Source organism: Takifugu rubripes, chromosome 13 (assembly GCF_901000725.2).
Source record: "Takifugu rubripes chromosome 13, fTakRub1.2, whole genome shotgun sequence".
NCBI lineage: Eukaryota > Metazoa > Chordata > Actinopteri > Tetraodontiformes > Tetraodontidae > Takifugu > Takifugu rubripes.
Window position 1 is genome coordinate 15,225,545 of NC_042297.1, and position 23,586 is coordinate 15,249,130.

General features: G+C 41.9%; 3 protein-coding genes across 7 annotated transcripts; all 3 read right to left on the minus strand.

Annotated features, from left to right (window-relative positions):
* Positions 1-69: 69 nt before the first annotated feature.
* Positions 70-5,753, minus strand: LOC101065221 (cell surface A33 antigen-like). Its single transcript, XM_003969847.3, has 7 exons — positions 5,614-5,753; positions 4,141-4,482; positions 3,264-3,427; positions 2,950-3,166; positions 1,981-2,145; positions 1,770-1,886; positions 70-1,663 (listed from the first exon to the last, which is right to left on the minus strand). The coding sequence occupies exons 2-7, from the start codon at positions 4,178-4,180 to the stop codon at positions 1,557-1,559; spliced, it is 810 nt and encodes a 269-aa protein (XP_003969896.2). The 5' UTR covers positions 4,181-4,482; positions 5,614-5,753; the 3' UTR covers positions 70-1,556.
* Positions 70-23,417, minus strand: LOC115251929 (cell surface A33 antigen-like). Of its 2 annotated transcripts, XM_029845749.1 has the most exons (8): positions 23,199-23,417; positions 22,307-22,470; positions 21,993-22,209; positions 21,024-21,188; positions 20,813-20,929; positions 20,568-20,706; positions 19,863-20,292; positions 70-1,218 (listed from the first exon to the last, which is right to left on the minus strand). In XM_029845749.1, exons 1-8 carry the CDS (start codon positions 23,236-23,238, stop codon positions 1,204-1,206), a joined length of 1,287 nt encoding a protein of 428 aa, XP_029701609.1. In that variant the 5' UTR covers positions 23,239-23,417; the 3' UTR covers positions 70-1,203. The 2 variants fall into 2 exon arrangements, with proteins under 2 accessions (XP_029701609.1, XP_029701608.1); XM_029845748.1 differs by lacking the exon at positions 70-1,218 and having other exon boundaries at positions 18,715-20,292; positions 23,199-23,416.
* On the minus strand, positions 9,165-13,977 carry LOC115251930 (cell surface A33 antigen-like). 4 transcript variants are annotated; one of them, XM_029845751.1, is made up of 7 exons: positions 13,695-13,977; positions 12,823-12,977; positions 12,509-12,725; positions 11,539-11,703; positions 11,263-11,379; positions 11,018-11,156; positions 9,165-10,742 (listed from the first exon to the last, which is right to left on the minus strand). In XM_029845751.1, the coding sequence occupies exons 1-7, from the start codon at positions 13,732-13,734 to the stop codon at positions 10,298-10,300; spliced, it is 1,278 nt and encodes a 425-aa protein (XP_029701611.1). In that variant the 5' UTR covers positions 13,735-13,977; the 3' UTR covers positions 9,165-10,297. The 4 variants fall into 4 exon arrangements, with proteins under 4 accessions (XP_029701611.1, XP_029701610.1, XP_029701612.1 ...); XM_029845750.1 differs by having other exon boundaries at positions 12,823-12,986; positions 13,695-13,976; XM_029845752.1 differs by lacking the exon at positions 13,695-13,977 and having other exon boundaries at positions 12,509-12,691; positions 12,823-12,964.
* Positions 23,418-23,586: the final 169 nt, after the last annotated feature.

A 23,586-nucleotide genomic window follows, 5' to 3' on the forward strand; every position in this document is an offset into this window, starting at 1 on the left:
AATTTGGACACAATAATATGCCTACATGACTCTATCCTCTTTATCTCATCCTCAGTCACTTGCAAAATATTGCTTTGCTTATTTTATTGAATCACTGTTTACGTCACACTTCATGGGCAATCACAAAAGGGGTTCCAGAAAACTACGACAAGGCTGATAATATTACAAAGGCTGAGTTGGAAGCATATAGCACATCCTCATATTTCTGTATTAAAAAGTAATTCTAAATATAAAAACATACATCACTGTAATGTGGCACATAAACTTTTGCTATTTGACTGCTGTACATGTTTGACATGTTTAAGTCATTTCCACATCAACATGAAAGCTTTGCACCTGCTAACATTTGCAACTCTGATGATAAAAACCTAGAGACATATACAGTTTTTAAAAAAAAGACAACTTTTCATGACCCTAAAAGTTACCCATTAAAAAAAGCATCACAGGAAAACCGGTGACCTAAAAAGTTAACCATAAAAAACAAAATTACCAATGTTTGTTTAACAGGTGTGAAATTAGTGGTGGTGGACCTATAAAATGTCATATAAGCCTTGGTATGCAATAAAACAAGGATTTAAAATAGATATCTTTAAACTCTGAATCAGTGTATGAAACTAGTCCATCCTGTCTAATGGATTCTAAAATCTTCCACATTGAATCTCTCCAAAAATGTTGCACAATACCAATTAACTAGTACAAATGTGAGATCAATGTGATGGATGCATTTTATCCAGCCTTCCCTCAGTGTATATTTTATCCAAGGTTGTGTACTTACTATACCGTATATAACAGTAGATATGGGTTCTTGGGCTGTGGAAGGAAAATACTGAAATACTGAAGTCAACGAAGAATCCTGACAGCAAAAAGAGAAAAGAAAATGAAAGAAGCTATCCAAGAAAATTGGAACCATTCCAGATAAATGCTATTTTACAGGTCGAGGTCGGTTGCTGTGGTTCAATCCCACAGCAACTAGTCTTGTGGGCCTAAGCTCTCTAATACCCACAATGACCTTGAGATCTAGAACCAACAACATATTATTATTAGTAGTAGTATCAATATCATTATTATTAGCTATTATTAAAGCCTAACAAAAATACATTACAGTGCTTAACTTCGCGTGATCAAAGTTTGATCGAAGCAAAAGCAGTAAATTTTTGTCAAACCTTACTGCAGAGATGACAAAAGAGAAAGTGGTGGATTTAATTAATCGTCATAGTCCTTTTTTGGTGGTTTATTGGCTGGCACTCGTGGTCTGGATGAAAAGGGAAATGCAGCTTTACCCAAAATGTGTGCTACACCGTCTCACTTCCCTCGCAGGTTTAGCCACCCATCTGCAAGCTCCAACAAATGATCACCGCTTCCAAAGATCTCTCAGATCGTATAGATTTTCTCTTCTTGATATAAAATTTTAAAAATCTTTGTTTTCAACAATGTTGTGCATTGCCTTGTTTTGGTCTAACCTTCCACTTCATCAGTATCACACAGGTTTCCATCACAGTGAGTGTGTGTGCACTCATGCCCTACCCCATAGCATATTCAGCATCTTGTTGCTTCTTCTACTTCCGGCGGCAACAACAATAGACGATAACGATTATTGCGATGAGCCCGATTACACCTGCGACAATGCGGATAATTGTTCCAGTGGATCCAAGGTTCATGGTGGCTGCAAGGAGGATGGGACCAAGATGTTGTGATGAAAAGATGGAGGAACTATTGATTGGATAGTTTTGATGGTGGTTTTGGTGACAAGAGGTCAAATTTATGCTTACGCGGCATGACTGCGAGGGTGATGTTGCATTGAGCGGACCGGATCTTGTTGGATGAGGTGCAGATGTAATATCCTGATGTATCTTTGGAGATGTTGTAGAGAGACAGGATGCCGTCCTCTGAAAGACAAATAAACAGCTGAATCATTAGACAATTATCAGGCAGGATGGTGCTCCATCACCACTGTTCACTGTAGTTTAGCTTTTTACTTACTGTCAGTTGTTCTAGGGTCTGGGACACGTGGCATGTTTCGGACATCACGACCTTGCCACTTATAAGTGGGCGGCGGGGAGCCTTCCTCAGACTTGCATGTCAGGTTGATGTTCTGGCCATACTCTTTCTTTCCTTCAACGGCACAGATCGGGACAGAAGGTGCAACTATTGGAAAACAAACAGATTTGACATTTGACTACTCTTGTGATTAAGGCTGAATCTCAATTCTTTTTTTTATCCCTTCCTCTTAGTCCACCCCTTTCCCTCAAAACTGAACGGTAAGGGGAGGGCGTGAAAACTGAGCACCACTTGGCTACCACTATGTTGTCAAAAGTTGTCAGACGCTAGTCTGTTGCTATGTCAGCAGAAGCGACAAGTGATAGTGATAGACGCTGTGGTTCTGGTCAATTCTACGACAAGGTGTTTGTGAAATGTAGTGAAGTACTTCTGCAGTGAAGTTACCAACAGTGTAGCCATTATTGGCCATGGATGCGTTTGATTGCTATAACGAACAATTTTGAAATAGAACTGACAATTCCAAAGGTGACTAAATATTTATGTGCAACAGCTAAGGATTTAATATCTGTTAAAAAATACGAGTGCCATAAGTGTTAAAATCAATAATTATGCTCAATTACAGATGCATGCTTTCCTTTTTTGTCTACGCTCCGCCATGACGTCAGTGGGCATGGTATATTTTGGAAAATTTATGTTCAAGTCAGGTCCTGGTTTGTCTGCATTTCAAGGCCTGTGCAGCCCTTCCCCTTATCCCTACCCTTTAAACTTACGCAGATTTGGGACCTTTGCTACAGAACATGGAAGAGTTAAAATCTTAACAGAACTCAGAACTGCACATGGAAAGTAAGAGTTTTCAAAAAAAGGACTTATTTTCTCCCTAAAACCGCCAGGAACTGCAGGATATCATGAGCAAGAATAAACTACAACTATCACGACTAAGTCAATGGTTACCTAGAACCACCAGTGTCGCTGTGTCGAAGGGTTTGCCTTCATCATCACGCGGGATTTGGACACGACACTCAAAGACTTTGTTGTCCTCCATCGTGATGGAGGACAGTTTCAGGTTAGCCTTCCCCTGGTCAACATCTACATCCAGGCTCGCTCGGCCTTCGTATGGCGGTGAGATGTCGGTAATTGCAGGAGTAGAATAATATGTGAGGATCAATGTCTGTCAGATGAAGAGCACAAGAAAAATGGGAAGAATTTGAGTTGTCTTGGTTATGAGAAACAGCCAATAATCCATCACACAAGGACAGCAATCTGACCTCTTTAGCGCCGGCTGCTTCAGCCTCAGCGGACCACCTGATGATGATCATAGATGGTTTTACACTTGGTTTAAAGTTGCAGGGCAGCGTGATGTTGTCCCCTCTGGCAAACTCATAGAGATCTTCAGGGATGTCCACGTTCAGGGCTTCGACACCTGGCCGCGCTTTCAGGCATGCACAGGAGAAACAGTAATGACAGTAAATGTGACTTTCACAGAATTATGCAGATAAACGTGGTGAAATGAAAATTGGTGAATATGGTCAGAATAGAGAAGAATTTTAAAACCGGAGACATAGCCTTCTTGATTTTCAAAACAAAGCGAACATTTCAGGAGAATATGGAAGAAATGCACTTTAAAATTGACTTTTTTGTTTAGTTTTTGTCATGGCCTGACTGTATTACTATCTGTGAGTAAGATATACAGACTGGGAATGAGATCTACAGCAGCCATATTACCGCACCCATCCTTGTACGACTACGACTACAGAAACACACACAATTTCCCTGGAATATAAAACTTCACTAAACGGGAAAAAACAAATATTTCTATTTTCATTTCAACTCGATATACATGTTAAATGTGTGTCTAATAAAGCAACAAACGTAAATATTTGTTTTCTTTGTTGCAGTAACGAAGAGTGATATTTAATGCGTAAATGTAAAAGGTGAAACATCAATTGCGCGTTGTTTTAAAAAACAATTTGTTACTTGAAAAAAGTGAGTTGTGCCACGAAAAAAGAGTAATCTAATGGCTGAACTGCGGTGGATCTGTTCTAAAAAAAAGAAAAAAGCAGGTGTAGCGGGTTTGTGGCAGGCGTTTGACAAGCGCAAAAGGGAAACATATTCAAATTCTAGACAGAGTTAATCTGTACTCACACAGACACAGCAGGGTCCAGATGAAAAATCTCCAATCCATTACCAGGAGCTATAAAGTCAGTCGATTTCTCCAAAGAAGGGCTAAAACTTTAGCGGAGAGATGCACAGCCTGCCGGCAAATACAAACGCGTCTGAGTCGAAACCTGAAGGCCTGTTCCGAGCGTTGACGGGCGGCGCTCTCCGCCAATCACAGCAGCTCTCGCAGCTCAGGTCGCATTCTACGAAGAACCAGTAGCTCCACTGAGGCTTCATTCTGTCCTTCCAAATCATCAGATATAACCACCTTACACATGTACACTCCACTGTCTCCCCACTGCACCTCTCCTATCCTCAGGTCGGCCTCTGAAGGACAAAAAAGGGAATTATTTGTAAATAACCAGCAACTATTCTGAACCAAGTCATTGTCAAAAATATAGGAATGCACACAAATATACAGTACCTACAGGACTTACATTTTTCTAATAGTGCTGCCTACATGAACAATTCAAATACAATTTGGGAGGAAGATTGTGCAGAGAGTAATTGTGCTTCTGAATAGGTCAGACAGAAATACAGCAAACAGGAAATGAGTTGCAAGGTTCACTTCCTTTTCCTCTTGAATGAGGAAAGGGGAGGAGAGATGTGCGGGATAAACTGCAGAAGCAAACCCAGACTTTACTGCCGCCTTTTCGCATGCTTAATTTCCCTTTATTTCATATAATTTCATCCATTTAATATCTTAAACACAAGTATTCTACTGGTTTGCCATTTAAAGGTTGAAATCCTTGTTTTGGTTTATCCATCTGTTCCGTGAAATTGAAAGTCTCGAACAACCACTGGCCAGTGCACGCTGGGACAGCTTCCCTGTGGCCCTGAATAGGATAAAAAGGACACGGACGGTTGGGCATCGCAAGAGCCAACACACTGAGGTGACAACTTTCTGTTTTGTCTAGTTTGTCAGTGTATGACGGGTTTCAAGGGAGGAACTAAACTGGGAAAAACAAAGTGCCGTGGATGCACATGAGCGCAGATGATGGAGAACCAGAGAGACGGAATAAAAGTGGAAGATCAGTGGGGCAGAGTGAGAGGTCAGGATAAATGAGAGGACGGCGTGAAAGCGGCTCCTTTTGTCTCTTGTTCTGGCTGCTGAAGAGACGCTTGATTCTTCGCTCAGAGTTACAGCATCGTAAATCTGAGGCCTGCAAACAGGACTACCTCTCTCTCGCCAACCAACACACACTCTCATACACTTACTCACGCTGTCCTTCAGCTAATTTAAATGGTGTGAAAGTAACCCTGCACTCTGGACAGGGAGAGGCATGGCAATACTGGGCAATCTGCATGAACTGGTACGAACATGGCAATGCAAGTGCCTTTACTGAGAGGTTTAACACTACTGCTTTTAAATGTGTTCTAATGCAGCAGCATTTTTGCAAGCGTCACTATTAAGGTCGATATTATTCCTTTTGATAAGGTCTTAAAATTAATTCTTACTGTTATTGATGGAGATGTCTCTGTTCTTGTAGTACTCTGACAGAGTGACAGAGGAACCCGAGATGGAGGCAACCATTCGGACCGTCCTGCTGCTGTCTGCGCAGTCTAGATAACTCGCTCTCATCCCCGTCTCGTATCCCCCGCCTGCCCCTCCGGACCCGCCGTTCAGCCCGCCTCCTCCCAGGCCGCCACTCAGTACATCGGCGTGGCTGAACGAATCCCGCGTGCGGTCACGGCAGTACGACTTGTACACCCACTGCACCACGGGGGTCTGCGTGGACACGCTGTTGTACTGGCACGGCAGGACCACGGACTGGAACAGCACAGCATACCGCTTCTCATCCCTCACAAACACATGGACCCCAAAGGAGGGAGGTGGGAGGACACCTGTGGGAGATAATGAGGGAGGGTTGTGGAAGTGTGAAGAAGAAAAGGTTCACTAAGACTCGGATAATCCCACCTCTAAGGCCATCTGAGCTCCACCTTTACTCAACCGAGAGAGATAGACCTTGAAGACTAGTGTCCAACATTTTTTGTACATGTATAGCAGTAATTAGTCTTCTGTTTTTACTGTAATTGGTACATTGTGTTACATCTGTTCTGCTCTGTACATTGTTAAAGCCCTCAGCCCATTGATGGGTTCTGTGTGTGCGCGCCTGTGTGTGTGTGTGTGTGTGTGTGTGTGTGTGTGTGTGTGTGTGTTGGAGGCTCCTGGATTTGACGGCTGGCTTGGAGCTGATTGCAGGCTGAACTGTTTGGTCTGTTTGTCTTAAGAAGACCAGGTACAAATGAAAGTTGCAATTATATCTCAACTAGTTTGATTTAGCAGCATTAAACCACTGAATGCGTGCCTGCATTTTTTTTAATCAGAAAAAAAAGGACTTGGAAGTGCTCTGGCTTTTTCTAATCCACCACAAATGTGAAAACACAAAATGGCCATGAAATGTGGTATTGGGACTCAAGGTTTAAGGAGACACCTGTTCTTTGCTTTTTGTACAAATCAAATCCCAGATCTGATGCTTTCCTTGAATAATGACATGTACGGTAGTAAAATCACTGTGCTTTCCAAAAGTACACGTAGTAAAGGAGACATACCAAATGTGGTTTTCCTTTAGTTTGAGTGTAAAAATCACTGTAAAGGTAGGTACAATTAAATAAAGCTGACTAAGTTGGCCGGGACTCTGTAGCTGCAGGATGCTGCTTATGAGCGGAAGCTGAAGCTCTGCAGAACAGTAAGATACAGATCAGAGGTGACCATGTGAGGAAAACACCCCCCACACACACACCCATAAACATCTGTCTGCGCTGCCACTGCTATGTTGTGTTTCGAAGGCTAAGCAGCAGGAGATATGAGTGAATCAGACTAGAGGAAGGGGAATGGAAGAGACTTCAGCCAATTTAGGAAAACAAGCGGTTCTTTCTTCTACTAAGTGCTTCTTTGTGCCTTATAAAATATTCCCAAATAACACCACTTGCTCATCTTTAAGGCTACATCTGCCTCAAGGATTTTATATTAGGTAGAGGCCTGTCAGTGCCTCCAGAAAAAGATTTGCTTAAGTTGGTAGTCTTTATTTAATTTTCCCACTGCCCCTGGTATGTGCAGCCTTTTGTGTTTCATCTAAAGCCAATCTGGATCTGGAGCAGAGGTTTGGCTTAAGTTGTGAGGCTTTATGAAAAATGAAGCATTGTTTTGTGTCAGACTGAACAGAATCACGCTCACTAAACACATGGAAGAACTTCTTTTTCTACCTTGTTTAAATGAAATAGTTATGTTTTTTAAGGGGAAAAGCCAAGAGGTTGTTCTTCCTAGTGTTGGGGTGATCCAGGATTTATTTTTTGAGAATAAGCCACCCCCAGAGAAGAAAATGAAAACAGGAGGAGGCTTTTCTAATTGGTTTGTGATGGGAAAATATCATCCTTTCCGTTTGCTTGAAATTGTGTCTTAAGGTTAGTTTAAAGTGCACGGGTCAAGAGGGAAGAATTTGAAGAATTACAATTTTTTGTGCCCATCCCAAATTCCCCTCACTTAAGGGGACTGTTTAAAAACTTTATGACGTCCATATGTCACAGGTGTGGGACATTAAATTATGTTAAATTAGATTATTACCGATATACGAGCGGACGGTCCATTTTTAAGGTGTTGTGTCTTTAAAACGTAGAAAATTTGAGTCAGTTAGGCCTCTTAATCCACAAACCTCAAAGCTGCTGGTCGAATCATTTACACATGGCTAAACATAGTGCTACGCTAGCATCAATTCTTTATTATTATTATAGAATCTTGTTTGTACTGGGATGTCCTCAGAACAACAAGCACCATCGTAAGAATATCTGGCGTGGAATTATGATAAAAAGATCGCAAAGTTGGAATCACTTCTTAAAGGCTTAGCTCAGCTGTTAAACTTCAGTCCCCAACTCCGACATCCAGTGAAACAACCTGCTGAACCACTTCACTCGCTGGATTCCATCTTTATTTCTCTTACCTGCCAGGCAAACGATAAAAATCCACCACTCCATCGACAACATTTTCCAAACGGCACGTATGAATTTCATCTTTGGGAGGAGGTCGTCCACCTTTTCTTTTTCATCTCACGTTGGGATTCCAGACGCTCCAGACTCGGGATAGTTTGAACCAGCAAATAACGGGACAGCGGCAGCGGGACAATCAAACTCAACAAAATAAAATTCAGAACTTCCGGTTATGACTTTCAAAATAGTAATGTGACGAGAAACTAGGATGCGCACGGATGGACTTGGTTTTTTTTTTAGTTTGTTCTCATGCTAAATTTACAGACTAAACACATATCTAACACATTACCACCCCTTCTTTTTGTACAATTGTGAAGAAAAAGATATGTGTGATGAGGAAAAACTGGTAGAAGGCCACTATGCTACTTAAGATCTCGATTAGCCTCATGTGGAAAAAATATCTCATCTGGTCAAATTTTGTTTTATTTTGGAGTTTTAATACTGCATATCCGGGGGTCGTAATCGCTGTATAAGCGCCAACAAAACTACGAGACAATGGATTGATTAAATCCGAAATAAAAGGGGGACGGTTTTACTAAAGGGAAAAAAACAAAACAGAAAAAAAATTGGCAGCTGTCTAAAGTTAGACCAATTCATAACCTGCTTTTAATTATACTGAATTTGCATGCCCATCATATGTAAATGAGTAGTAATGTTGCCATCTAGTGCACAGGATCGGTACTGTTAGACAACAATATGGCTGAAGGCAAAATAAATAACAGGCACAGCAGAGTAAAGATAGAAAAAAATATTACACACTGCTCATATTTTCGCAAATGAATCAATGCCACGGTGAATGCATGGCTGAAAAATGTAAAATTAGAGAGAAAGATGAAAAGACTTCAGCCTGCTCTCTGATCCCGGCTGGTCAGCGACGCTACTGAATTACACATCAAGCTCCATTTTTTTGTGCTAATGCAAATATGTATTCCATTACAATTTAGCATTTATTGACTAATTTGGACACAATAATATGCCTACATGACTCTATCCTCTTTATCTCATCCTCAGTCACTTGCAAAATATTGCTTTGCTTATTTTATTGAATCACTGTTTGCGTCACACTTCATGGGCAATCACAAAATGGGTTCCAGAAAACTACGACAAGGCTGATAATATTACAAAGGCTGAGTTGGAAGCATATAGCACATCCTCATATTTCTGTATTAAAAAGTAATTCTAAATATAAAAACATACATCACTGTAATGTGGCACATAAACTTTTGCTATTTGACTGCTGTACATGTTTGACATGTTTAAGTCATTTCCACATCAACATGAAAGCTTTGCACCTTCTAACATTTGCAACTCTGATGATAAAAACCTAGAGACATATACAGTTTTTAAAAAAAGACAACTTTTCACGACCCTAAAAGTTACCCATTAACAAAAGCATCACAGGAAAACCGGTGACCTAAAAAGTTAACCATAAAAAACAAAATTACCAATGTTTGTTTAACAGGTGTGAAATTAGTGGTGGTGGACCTATAAAATGTCATATAAGCCTTGGTATGCAATAAAACAAGGATTTAAAATAGATATCTTTAAACTCTGAATCAGTGTATGAAACTAGTCCATCCTGTCTAATGGATTCTAAAATCTTCCACATTGAATCTCTCCAAAAATGTTGCACAATACCAATTAACTAGTACAAATGTGAGATCAATGTGATGGATGCATTTTATCCAGCCTTCCCTCAGTGTATATTTTATCCAAGGTTGTGTACTTACTATACCGTATATAACAGTACATATGGGTTCTTGGGCTGTGGAAGGAAAATACTGAAATACTGAAGTCAACGAAGAATCCTGACAGCAAAAAGAGAAAAGAAAATGAAAGAAGCTATCCAAGAAAATTGGAACCATTTTAGATAAATGCTATTTTACAGGTCGAGGTCGGTTGCTGTGGTTCAATCCCACAGCAACTAGTCTTGTGGGCCTAAGCTCTCTAATACCCACAATGACCTTGAGATCTAGAACCAACAACATATTATTATTAGTAGTAGTATCAATATCATTATTATTAGCTATTATTAAAGCCTAACAAAAATACATTACAGTGCTTAACTTCGCGTGATCAAAGTTTGATCGAAGCAAAAGCAGTAAGTTTTTGTCAAACCTTACTGCAGAGATGACAAAAGAGAAAGTGGTGGATTTAATTAATCGTCATAGTCCTTTTTTGGTGGTTTATTGGCTGGCACTCGTGGTCTGCTGCTTTCGCGATCATCGTAGGGCTCATCGTACCGGCGGTCGTCATAGTGGTCTCTGCGTCCTCTGTCATCACGACGATTGTAGGGCTCATCGTACCTGTCACGGCGGTCGTCGTAGTCGCTGCGCCGGTCGTCGTAGTCGCTGCGCCGGTCGTCGTAGTCGCTGCGCCTGTCGTCGTAGTCGCTGCGCCGGTCGTCGTAGTCGCGACGACGGTCCCTGCGATCATCATAGTCGCTTCGCCGATCGTCATAGTCGCTTTGCCGATCGTCATAGTTGCGCTCACTCCGTTCCTCGCGACGGTCACGGATGTCAACAGGGTCCTCCTGTCCGTCGGGATGCCGACTTTCACCATTTTTTGCTTCCTCTTTGTCATGGTACTCATCTTCACGAACTCTGAAAATGAAAAGGGAAATCCAGCTTTACCCAAAATGTGTGCTACACCGTCTCACTTCCCTCGCAGGTTTAGCCACCCATCTGCAAGCTCCAACAAATGATCACCGCTTCCAAAGATCTCTCAGATCGTATAGATTTTCTCTTCTTGATATAAAAATTCTAAAAATCTTTGTTTTCAACAATGTTGTGCATTGCCTTGTTTTGGTCTAACCTTCCACTTCATCAGTATCACACAGGTTTCCATCACAGTGAGTGTGTGTGCACTCATGCCCTACCCCATAGCATATTCAGCATCTTGTTGCTTCTTCTTCTTCTTCCGGCGGCAACAATAGACGATAACGATTATTGCGATGAGCCCGATTACACCTGCGACAATGCCGATAATTGTTCCAGTGGATCCAAGGTTCATGGTGGCTGCAAGGAGGATGGGACCAAGATGTTGTGATGAAAAGATGGAGGAACTATTGATTGGATAGTTTTGATGGTGGTTTTGGTGACAAGAGGTCAAATTTATGCTTACGCGGCATGACTGCGAGGGTGATGTTGCATTGAGCGGACCGGATCTTGTTGGATGAGGTGCAGATGTAATATCCTGATGTATCTTTGGAGATGTTGTAGAGAGACAGGATGCCGTCCTCTGAAAGACAAATAAACAGCTGAATCATTAGACAATTATCAGGCAGGATGGTGCTCCATCACCACTGTTCACTGTAGTTTAGCTTTGTGCACATTTTTGCAGCACATAAAGGCAGGACGTACAAGCAACAATAACAGAAATGGATCTTCCTCTACTTACTGTCAGTTGTTCTAGGGTCTGGGACACGTGGCATGTTTCGGACATCACGACCTTGCCACTTATAAGTGGGCGGCGGGGAGCCTTCCTCAGACTTGCATGTCAGGTTGATGTTCTGGCCATACTCTTTCTTTCCCTCAACGGCACAGATCGGGACAGAAGGTGCAACTATTGGAAAACAAACAGATTTGACATTTGACTACTCATGTGATTAAGGCTGAATCTCAATTCTTTTTTTTATCCCTTCCTCTTAGTCCACCCCTTTCCCTCAAAACTGAACGGTAAGGGGAGGGCGTGAAAACTGAGCACCACTTGGCTACCACTATGTTGTCAAAAGTTGTCAGACGCTAGTCTGTTGCTATGTCAGCAGAAGCGACAAGTGATAGTGATAGACGCTGTGGTTCTGGTCAATTCTACGACAAGGTGTTTGTGAAATGTAGTGAAGTACTTCTGCAGTGAAGTTACCAACAGTGTAGCCATTATTGGCCATGGATGCGTTTGATTGCTATAACGAACAATTTTGAAATAGAACTGACAATTCCAAAGGTGACTAAATATTTATGTGCAACAGCTAAGGATTTAATATCTGTTAAAAAATACGAGTGCCATAAGTGTTAAAAATCAATAATTATGCTCAATTACAGATGCATGCTTTCCTTTTTTGTCTACGCTCCGCCATGACGTCAGTGGGCATGGTATATTTTGGAAAATTTATGTTCAAGTCAGGTCCTGGTTTGTCTGCATTTCAAGGCCTGTGCAGCCCTTCCCCTTATCCCTACCCTTTAAACTTACGCAGATTTGGGACCTTTGCTACAGAACATGGAAGAGTTAAAATCTTAACAGAACTCAGAACTGCACATGGAAAGTAAGAGTTTTCAAAAAAAGGACTTATTTTCTCCCTAAAACCGCCAGGAACTGCAGGATATCATGAGCAAGAATAAACTACAACTATCACGACTAAGTCAATGGTTACCTAGAACCACCAGTTTCGCTGTGTCGAAGGGTTTGCCTTCATCATCACGCGGGATTTGGACACGACACTCAAAGACTTTGTTGTCCTCCATCTTGATGGAGGACAGTTTCAGGTTAGCCTTCCCCTGGTCAACATCTACATCCAGGCTCGCTCGGCCTTCGTATGGCGGTGAGATGTCGGTAACTGCAGTACTAGAATAATATGTGAGGATCAATGTCTGTCAGATGAAGAGCACAAGAAAAATGGGAAGAATTTGAGTTGTCTTGGTTATGAGAAACAGCCAATAATCCATCACACAAGGACAGCAATCTGACCTCTTTAGCGCCGGCTGCTTCAGCCTCAGCGGACCACCTGATGATGATCATAGATGGTTTTACACTTGGTTTAAAGTTGCAGGGCAGCGTGATGTTGTCCCCTCTGGCAAACTCATAGAGATCTTCAGGGATGTCCACGTTCAGGGCTTTGACACCTGGCCGCGCTTTCAGGCATGCACAGGAGAAACAGTAATGACAGTAAATGTGACTTTCACAGAATTATGCAGATAAACGTGGTGAAATGAAAATTGGTGAATATGGTCAGAATAGAGAAGAATTTTAAAACCGGAGACATAGCCTTCTTGATTTTCAAAACAAAGCGAACATTTCAGGAGAATATGGAAGAAATGCACTTTAAAATTGACTTTTTTGTTTAGTTTTTGTCATGGCCTGACTGTATTACTATCTGTGAGTAAGATATACAGACTGGGAATGAGATCTACAGCAGCCATATTACCGCACCCATCCTTGTACGACTACGACTACAGAAACACACACAATTTCCCTGGAATATAAAACTTCACTAAACGGGAAAAAACAAATATTTCTATTTTCATTTCAACTCGATATACATGTTAAATGTGTGTCTAATAAAGCAACAAACGTAAATATTTGTTTTCTTTGTTGCAGTAACGAAGAGTGATATTTAATGCGTAAATGTAAAAGGTGAAACATCAATTGCGCGTTGTTTTAAAAAACAATTTGTTACTTGAAAAAAGTGAGTTGTGCCACGAAAAAAGAGTAATCTAATGGCTGAACTGCGGTGGATCTGTTCTAAAAAAAAGAAAAAAGCAGGTGTAGCGGGTTTGTGGCAGGCGTTTGACAAGCGCAAAAGGGAAACATATTCAAATTCAGAGTTAATCTGTACTCACACAGACACAGCAGGGTCCAGATGAAAAATCTCCAATCCATTACCAGGAGCTATAAAGTCAGTCGATTTCTCCAAAGAAGGGCTAAAACTTTAGCGGAGAGATGCACAGCCTGCCGGCAAATACAAACGCGTCTGAGTCGAAACCTGAAGGCCTGTTCCGAGCGTTGACGGGCGGCGCTCTCCGCCAATCACAGCAGCTCTCGCAGCTCAGGTCGCATTCTACGAAGAACCAGTAGCTCCACTGAGGCTTCATTCTGTCCTTCCAAATCATCAGATATAACCACCTTACACATGTACACTCCACTGTCTCCCCACTGCACGTCTCCTATCCTCAGGTCGGCCTCTGAAGGACAAAAAAGGGAATTATTTGTAAATAACCAGCAACTATTCTGAACCAAGTCATTGTCAAAAATATAGGAATGCACACAAATATACAGTACCTACAGGACTTACATTTTTCTAATAGTGCTGCCTACATGAACAATTCAAATACAATTTGGGAGGAAGATTGTGCAGAGAGTAATTGTGCTTCTGAATAGGTCAGACAGAAATACAGCAAACAGGAAATGAGTTGCAAGGTTCACTTCCTTTTCCTCTTGAATGAGGAAAGGGGAGGAGAGATGTGCGGGATGAACTGCAGAAGCAAACCCAGACTTTACTGCCGCCTTTTCGCATGCTTAATTTCCCTTTATTTCATATAATTTCATCCATTTAATATCTTAAACACAAGTATTCTACTGGTTTGCCATTTAAAGGTTGAAATCCTTGTTTTGGTTTATCCATCTGTTCCGTGAAATTGAAAGTCTCGAACAACCACTGGCCAGTGCACGCTGGGACAGCTTCCCTGTGGCCCTGAATAGGATAAAAAGGACACGGACGGTTGGGCATCGCAAGAGCCAACACACTGAGGTGACAACTTTCTGTTTTGTCTAGTTTGTCAGTGTATGACGGGTTTCAAGGGAGGAACTAAACTGGGAAAAACAAAGTGCCGTGGATGCACATGAGCGCAGATGATGGAGAACCAGAGAGACGGAATAAAAGTGGAAGATCAGTGGGGCAGAGTGAGAGGTCAGGATAAATGAGAGGACGGCGTGAAAGCGGCTCCTTTTGTCTCTTGTTCTGGCTGCTGAAGAGACGCTTGATTCTTCGCTCAGAGTTACAGCATCGTAAATCTGAGGCCTGCAAACAGGACTACCTCTCTCTCGCCAACCAACACACACTCTCATACACTTACTCACGCTGTCCTTCAGCTAATTTAAATGGTGTGAAAGTAACCCTGCACTCTGGACAGTGAGAGGCATGGCAATACTGGGCAATCTGCATGAACTGGTACGAACATGGCAATGCAAGTGCCTTTACTGAGAGGTTTAACACTACTGCTTTTAAATGTGTTCTAATGCTGCAGCATTTTTGCAAGCGTCACTATTAAGGTCGATATTATTCCTTTTGATAAGGTCTTAAAATTAATTCTTACTGTTATTGATGGAGATGTCTCTGTTCTTGTAGTACTCTGACAGAGTGACAGAGGAACCCGAGATGGAGGCAACCATTCGGACCGTCCTGCTGCTGTCTGCGCAATCTAGATAACTCGCTCTCATCCCCGTCTCGTATCCCCCGCCTGCCCCTCCGGACCCGCCGTTCAGCCCGCCTCCTCCCAGGCCGCCACTCAGTACATCGGCGTGGCTGAACGAATCCCGCGTGCGGTCACGGCAGTACGACTTGTACACCCACTGCACCACGGGGGTCTGCGTGGACACGCTGTTGTACTGGCACGGCAGGACCACGGACTGGAACAGCACAGCATACCGCTTCTCATCCCTCACAAACACATGGACCCCAAGGGAGGGAGGTGGGAGGACACCTGTGGGAGATAATGAGGGAGGGTTGTGGAAGTGTGAAGAAGAAAAGGTTCACTAAGACTCGGATAATCCCACCTCTAAGGCCATCTGAGCTCCACCTTTACTCAACCGAGAGAGATAGACCTTGAAGACTAGTGTCCAACATTTTTTGTACATGTATAGCAGTAATTAGTCTTCTGTTTTTACTGTAATTGGTACATTGTGTTACATCTGTTCTGCTCTGTACATTGTTAAAGCCCTCAGCCCATTGATGGGTTCTGTGTGTGCGCGCCTGTGTGTGTGTGTGTGTGTGTGTGTGTGTGTGTGTGTGTTGGAGGCTCCTGGATTTGACGGCTGGCTTGGAGCTGATTGCAGGCTGAACTGTTTGGTCTGTTTGTCTTAAGAAGACCAGGTACAAATGAAAGTTGCAATTATATCTCAACTAGTTTGATTTAGCAGCATTAAACCACTGAATGCGTGCCTGCATTTTTTTTCATCAGAAAAAAAAGGACTTGGAAGTGCTCTGGCTTTTTCTAATCCACCACAAATGTGAAAACACAAAATAGCCATGAAATGTGGTATTGGGACTCAAGGTTTAAGGAGACACCTGTTCTTTGCTTTTTGTACAAATCAAATCCCAGATCTGATGCTTTCCTTGAATAATGACATGTACGGTAGTAAAATCACTGTGCTTTCCAAAAGTACACGTAGTAAAGGAGACATACCAAATGTGGTTTTCCTTTAGTTTGAGTGTAAAAATCACTGTAAAGGTAGGTACAATTAAATAAAGCTGACTAAGTTGGCCGGGACTCTGTAGCTGCAGGATGCTGCTTATGAGCGGAAGCCGAAGCTCTGCAGAACAGTAAGATACAGATCAGAGGTGACCATGTGAGGAAAACACCCCCCACACACACACCCATAAACATCTGTCTGCGCTGCCACTGCTATGTTGTGTTTCGAAGGCTAAGCAGCAGGAGATATGAGTGAATCAGACTAGAGGAAGGGGAATGGAAGAGACTTCAGCCAATTTAGGAAAACAAGCGGTTCTTTCTTCTACTAAGTGCTTCTTTGTGCCTTATAAAATATTCCCAAATAACACCACTTGCTCATCTTTAAGGCTACATCTGCCTCAAGGATTTTATATTAGGTAGAGGCCTGTCAGTGCCTCCAGAAAAAGATTTGCTTAAGTTGGTAGTCTTTATTTAATTTTCCCACTGCCCCTGGTATGTGCAGCCTTTTGTGTTTCATCTAAAGCCAATCTGGATCTGGAGCAGAGGTTTGGCTTAAGTTGTGAGGCTTTATGAAAAATGAAGCATTGTTTTGTGTCAGACTGAACAGAATCACGCTCACTAAACACATGGAAGAACTTCTTTTTCTACCTTGTTTAAATGAAATAGTTATGTTTTTTAAGGGGAAAAGCCAAGAGGTTGTTCTTCCTAGTGTTGGGGTGATCCAGGATTTATTAGTTTTGAGAATAAGCCACCCCCAGAGAAGAAAATGAAAACAGGAGGAGGCTTTTCTAATTGGTTTGTGATGGGAAAATATCATCCTTTCCGTTTGCTTGAAATTGTGTCTTAAGGTTAGTTTAAAGTGCACGGGTCAAGAGGGAAGAATTTGAAGAATTACAATTTTTTGTGCCCATCCCAAATTCCCCTCACTTAAGGGGACTGTTTAAAAACTTTATGACGTCCATATGTCACAGGTGTGGGACATTAAATTATGTTAAATTAGATTATTACCGATATACGAGCGGACGGTCCATTTTTAAGGTGTTGTGTCTTTAAAACGTAGAAAATTTGAGTCAGTTAGGCCTCTTAATCCACAAACCTCAAAGCTGCTGGTCGAATCATTTACACATGGCTAAACATAGTGCTACGCTAGCATCAATTCTTTATTATTATTATAGAATCTTGTTTGAACTGGGATGTCCTCAGAACAACAAGCACCATCGTAAGAATATCTGGCGTGGAATTATGATAAAAAGATCGCAAAGTTGGAATCACTTCTTAAAGGCTTAGCTCAGCTGTTAAACTTCAGTCCCCAACTCCGACATCCAGTGAAACAACCTGCTGAACCACTTCACTCGCTGGATTCCATCTTTATTTCTCTTACCTGCCAGGCAAACGATAAAAATCCACCACTCCATCGACAACATTTTCCAAACGGCACGTATGAATTTCATCTTTGGGAGGAGGTCGTCCACCTTTTCTTTTTCATCTCACGTTGGGATTCCAGACGCTCCAGACTCGGGATAGTTTGAACCAGCAAATAACGGGACAGCGGCAGCGGGACAATCAAACTCAACAAAATAAAATTCAGAACTTCCGGTTATGACTTTCAAAATAGTAATGTGACGAGAAACTAGGATGCGCACGGATGGACTTGGTTTTTTTTTTAGTTTGTTCTCATGCTAAATTTACAGACTAAACACATATCTAACACATTACCACCCCTTCTTTTTGTACAATTGTGAAGAAAAAGATATGTGTGATGAGGAAAAACTGGTAGAAGGCCACTATGCTACTTAAGATCTCGATTAGCCTCATGTGGAAAAAATATCTCATCTGGTCAAATTTTGTTTTATTTTGGAGTTTTAATACTGCATATCCGGGGGTCGTAATCGCTGTATAAGCGCCAACAAAACTACGAGACAATGGATTGATTAAATCCGAAATAAAAGGGGGACGGTTTTACTAAAGGGAAAAAAACAAAACAGAAAAAAAATTGGCAGCTGTCTAAAGTTAGACCAATTCATAACCTGCTTTTAATTATACTGAATTTGCATGCCCATCATATGTAAATGAGTAGTAATGTTGCCATCTAGTGCACAGGATCGGTACTGTTAGACAACAATATGGCTGAAGGCAAAATAAATAACAGGCACAGCAGAGTAAAGATAGAAAAAAATATTACACACTGCTCATATTTTCGCAAATGAATCAATGCCACGGTGAATGCATGGCTGAAAAATGTAAAATTAGAGAGAAAGATGAAAAGACTTCAGCCTGCTCTCTGATCCCGGCTGGTCAGCGACGCTACTGAATTACACATCAAGCTCCATTTTTTTGTGCTAATGCAAATATGTATTCCATTACAATTTAGCATTTATTGACTAATTTGGACACAATAATATGCCTACATGACTCTATCCTCTTTATCTCATCCTCAGTCACTTGCAAAATATTGCTTTGCTTATTTTATTGAATCACTGTTTGCGTCACACTTCATGGGCAATCACAAAATGGGTTCCAGAAAACTACGACAAGGCTGATAATATTACAAAGGCTGAGTTGGAAGCATATAGCACATCCTCATATTTCTGTATTAAAAAGTAATTCTAAATATAAAAACATACATCACTGTAATGTGGCACATAAACTTTTGCTATTTGACTGCTGTACATGTTTGACATGTTTAAGTCATTTCCACATCAACATGAAAGCTTTGCACCTTCTAACATTTGCAACTCTGATGATAAAAACCTAGAGACATATACAGTTTTTAAAAAAAGACAACTTTTCACGACCCTAAAAGTTACCCATTAACAAAAGCATCACAGGAAAACCGGTGACCTAAAAAGTTAACCATAAAAAACAAAATTACCAATGTTTGTTTAACAGGTGTGAAATTAGTGGTGGTGGACCTATAAAATGTCATATAAGCCTTGGTATGCAATAAAACAAGGATTTAAAATAGATATCTTTAAACTCTGAATCAGTGTATGAAACTAGTCCATCCTGTCTAATGGATTCTAAAATCTTCCACATTGAATCTCTCCAAAAATGTTGCACAATACCAATTAACTAGTACAAATGTGAGATCAATGTGATGGATGCATTTTATCCAGCCTTCCCTCAGTGTATATTTTATCCAAGGTTGTGTACTTACTATACCGTATATAACAGTACATATGGGTTCTTGGGCTGTGGAAGGAAAATACTGAAATACTGAAGTCAACGAAGAATCCTGACAGCAAAAAGAGAAAAGAAAATGAAAGAAGCTATCCAAGAAAATTGGAACCATTTTAGATAAATGCTATTTTACAGGTCGAGGTCGGTTGCTGTGGTTCAATCCCACAGCAACTAGTCTTGTGGGCCTAAGCTCTCTAATACCCACAATGACCTTGAGATCTAGAACCAACAACATATTATTATTAGTAGTAGTATCAATATCATTATTATTAGCTATTATTAAAGCCTAACAAAAATACATTACAGTGCTTAACTTCGCGTGATCAAAGTTTGATCGAAGCAAAAGCAGTAAGTTTTTGTCAAACCTTACTGCAGAGATGACAAAAGAGAAAGTGGTGGATTTAATTAATCGTCATAGTCCTTTTTTGGTGGTTTATTGGCTGGCACTCGTGGTCTGCTGCTTTCGCGATCATCGTAGGGCTCATCGTACCGGCGGTCGTCATAGTGGTCTCTGCGTCCTCTGTCATCACGACGATTGTAGGGCTCATCGTACCTGTCACGGCGGTCGTCGTAGTCGCTGCGCCGGTCGTCGTAGTCGCTGCGCCGATCGTCGTAGTCGCTGCGCCGGTCGTCGTAGTCGCTGCGCCGGTCGTCGTAGTCGCGACGACGGTCCCTGCGATCATCATAGTCGCTTCGCCGATCGTCATAGTCGCTTTGCCGATCGTCATAGTTGCGCTCACTCCGTTCCTCGCGACGGTCACGGATGTCAACAGGGTCCTCCTGTCCGTCGGGATGCCGACTTTCACCATTTTTTGCTTCCTCTTTGTCATGGTACTCATCTTCACGAACTCTGAAAATGAAAAGGGAAATGCAGCTTTACCCAAAATGTGTGCTACACCGTCTCACTTCCCTCACAGGTTTAGCCACCCATCTGCAAGCTCCAACAAATGATCACCGCTTCCAAAGATCTCTCAGATCGTATAGATTTTCTCTTCTTGATATAAAAATTCTAAAAATCTTTGTTTTCAACAATGTTGTGCATTGCCTTGTTTTGGTCTAACCTTCCACTTCATCAGTATCACACAGGTTTCCATCACAGTGAGTGTGTGTGCACTCATGCCCTACCCCATAGCATATTCAGCATCTTGTTGCTTCTTCTTCTTCTTCCGGCGGCAACAATAGACGATAACGATTATTGCGATGAGCCCGATTACACCTGCGACAATGCCGATAATTGTTCCAGTGGATCCAAGGTTCATGGTGGCTGCAAGGAGGATGGGACCAAGATGTTGTGATGAAAAGATGGAGGAACTATTGATTGGATAGTTTTGATGGTGGTTTTGGTGACAAGAGGTCAAATTTATGCTTACGCGGCATGACTGCGAGGGTGATGTTGCATTGAGCGGACCGGATCTTGTTGGATGAGGTGCAGATGTAATATCCTGATGTATCTTTGGAGATGTTGTAGAGAGACAGGATGCCGTCCTCTGAAAGACAAATAAACAGCTGAATCATTAGACAATTATCAGGCAGGATGGTGCTCCATCACCACTGTTCACTGTAGTTTAGCTTTTTACTTACTGTCAGTTGTTCTAGGGTCTGGGACACGTGGCATGTTTCGGACATCACGACCTTGCCACTTATAAGTGGGCGGCGGGGAGCCTTCCTCAGACTTGCATGTCAGGTTGATGTTCTGGCCATACTCTTTCTTTCCTTCAACGGCACAGATCGGGACAGAAGGTGCAACTATTGGAAAACAAACAGATTTGACATTTGACTACTCTTGTGATTAAGGCTGAATCTCAATTCTTTTTTTTATCCCTTCCTCTTAGTCCACCCCTTTCCCTCAAAACTGAACGGTAAGGGGAGGGCGTGAAAACTGAGCACCACTTGGCTACCACTATGTTGTCAAAAGTTGTCAGACGCTAGTCTGTTGCTATGTCAGCAGAAGCGACAAGTGATAGTGATAGACGCTGTGGTTCTGGTCAATTCTACGACAAGGTGTTTGTGAAATGTAGTGAAGTACTTCTGCAGTGAAGTTACCAACAGTGTAGCCATTATTGGCCATGGATGCGTTTGATTGCTATAATGAACAATTTTGAAATAGAACTGACAATTCCAAAGGTGACTAAATATTTATGTGCAACAGCTAAGGATTTAATATCTGTTAAAAAATACGAGTGCCATAAGTGTTAAAATCAATAATTATGCTCAATTACAGATGCATGCTTTCCTTTTTTGTCTACGCTCCGCCATGACGTCAGTGGGCATGGTATATTTTGGAAAATTTATGTTCAAGTCAGGTCCTGGTTTGTCTGCATTTCAAGGCCTGTGCAGCCCTTCCCCTTATCCCTACCCTTTAAACTTACGCAGATTTGGGACCTTTGCTACAGAACATGGAAGAGTTAAAATCTTAACAGAACTCAGAACTGCACATGGAAAGTAAGAGTTTTCAAAAAAAGGACTTATTTTCTCCCTAAAACCGCCAGGAACTGCAGGATATCATGAGCAAGAATAAACTACAACTATCACGACTAAGTCAATGGTTACCTAGAACCACCAGTTTCGCTGTGTCGACGGGTTTGCCTTCATCATCACGCGGGATTTGGACACGACACTCAAAGACTTTGTTGTCCTCCATCTTGATGGAGGACAGTTTCAGGTTAGCCTTCCCCTGGTCAACATCTACATCCAGGCTCGCTCGGCCTTCGTATGGCGGTGAGATGTCGGTAACTGCAGTACTAGAATAATGGGTGAGGATCAATTTCTGTCAGATGAAGAGCACAAGAAAAATGGGAAGAATTTGAGTTGTCTTGGTTATGAGAAACAGCCAATAATCCATCACACAAGGACAGCAATCTGACCTCTTTAGCGCCGGCTGCTTCAGCCTCAGCGGACCACGTGATGATGATCAGAGATGGTTTTATACTTGGTTTAAAGTTGCAGGGCAGCGTGATGTTGTCCCCTCTGGCAAACTCATAGAGATCTTCAGGGATGTCCACGTTCAGGGCTTCGACACCTGGCCGCGCTTTCAGGCATGCACAGGAGAAACAGTAATGACAGTAAATGTGACTTTCACAGAATTATGCAGATAAACGTGGTGGAATGAAAATTGGTGAATATGGTCAGAATAGAGAAGAATTTTAAAACCGGAGACATAGCCTTCTTGATTTTCAAAACAAAGCGAACATTTCAGGAGAATATGGAAGAAATGCACTTTAAAATTGACTTTTTTGTTTAGTTTTTGTCATGGCCTGACTGTATTACTATCTGTGAGTAAGATATACAGACTGGGAATGAGATCTACAGCAGCCATATTACCGCACCCATCCTTGAACGACTACGACTACGACTACAGAAACACACACAATTTCCCTGGAATATAAAACTTCACTAAACGGGAAAAAACAAATATTTCTATTTTCATTTCAACTCGATATACATGTTAAATGTGTGTCTAATAAAGCAACAAACGTAAATATTTGTTTTCTTTGTTGCAGTAACGAAGAGTGATATTTAATGCGTAAATGTAAAAGGTGAAACATCAATTGCGCGTTGTTTTAAAAAACAATTTGTTACTTGAAAAAAGTGAGTTGTGCCACGAAAAAAGAGTAATCTAATGGCTGAACTGCGGTGGATCTGTTCTAAAAAAAAAAAGAAAGAAGCGCAAACAGGTGTGGCGGGTTTGAGGCAGGCGTGTGACAAGCGCAAAAGGGAAACATATGCAAATTCTAGACAGAGTTAATCTGTACTCACACAGACACAGCAGGGTCCAGATGAAAAATCTCCAATCCATTACCAGGAGCTATAAAGTCAGTCGATTTCTCCAAAGAAGGGCTAAAACTTTAGCGGAGAGATGCACAGCCTCCCGGCAAATACAAACGCGTCTGAGTCGAAACCTGAAGGCCTGTTCCGAGCGCTGACGGGCGGCGCTCTCCGCCAATCACAGCAGCTCTCGCAGCTCAGGTCACATTCTTGGCCAGCTCACCTGACGTGTCACGGCTTGTTGTCTGATGTGGAGGGATCTTCAGAACACGCTTCTCTCTCTTAGGGTTGTTGTGGCAACGGTATCGCACAGTTTTGCAAGGCCAGCGCGGTTTGGTGCACTGACGTCACAGAAAACCTCGATAGCATCATCCTCATT

What these genes read in the sequence shown, in the direction of transcription:
- LOC115251929 (XM_029845749.1), bottom strand. Translation starts at nt 23,238, where the DNA reads ATGGATTGGAGATTTTTCATCTGGACCCTGCTGTGTCTGT. An exon ending in AGACCCTAGAACAACTGACA is followed by an intron (nt 20,930 to 21,023) that starts GTAAGTAAAAAG and finishes TTTGTCTTTCAG; the next exon opens with AGGACGGCATCCTGTCTCTC. An exon ending in GATGCTGAATATGCTATGGG is followed by an intron (nt 20,293 to 20,567) that starts GTAGGGCATGAG and finishes TTTCATTTTCAG; the next exon opens with AGTTCGTGAAGATGAGTACC.
- LOC101065221 (XM_003969847.3), bottom strand. Translation starts at nt 4,180, where the DNA reads ATGGATTGGAGATTTTTCATCTGGACCCTGCTGTGTCTGT. An exon ending in AAGCAGCCGGCGCTAAAGAG is followed by an intron (nt 3,167 to 3,263) that starts GTCAGATTGCTG and finishes TTCATCTGACAG; the next exon opens with ACATTGATCCTCACATATTA. An exon ending in AGCGACACTGGTGGTTCTAG is followed by an intron (nt 2,146 to 2,949) that starts GTAACCATTGAC and finishes GTTTTCCAATAG; the next exon opens with TTGCACCTTCTGTCCCGATC.
- LOC115251930 (XM_029845750.1), bottom strand. Translation starts at nt 13,734, where the DNA reads ATGGATTGGAGATTTTTCATCTGGACCCTGCTGTGTCTGT. An exon ending in CTGGACCCTGCTGTGTCTGT is followed by an intron (nt 12,987 to 13,694) that starts GTGAGTACAGAT and finishes CATGCCTGAAAG; the next exon opens with CGCGGCCAGGTGTCAAAGCC. An exon ending in AAGCAGCCGGCGCTAAAGAG is followed by an intron (nt 12,726 to 12,822) that starts GTCAGATTGCTG and finishes TTCATCTGACAG; the next exon opens with ACATTGATCCTCACATATTA.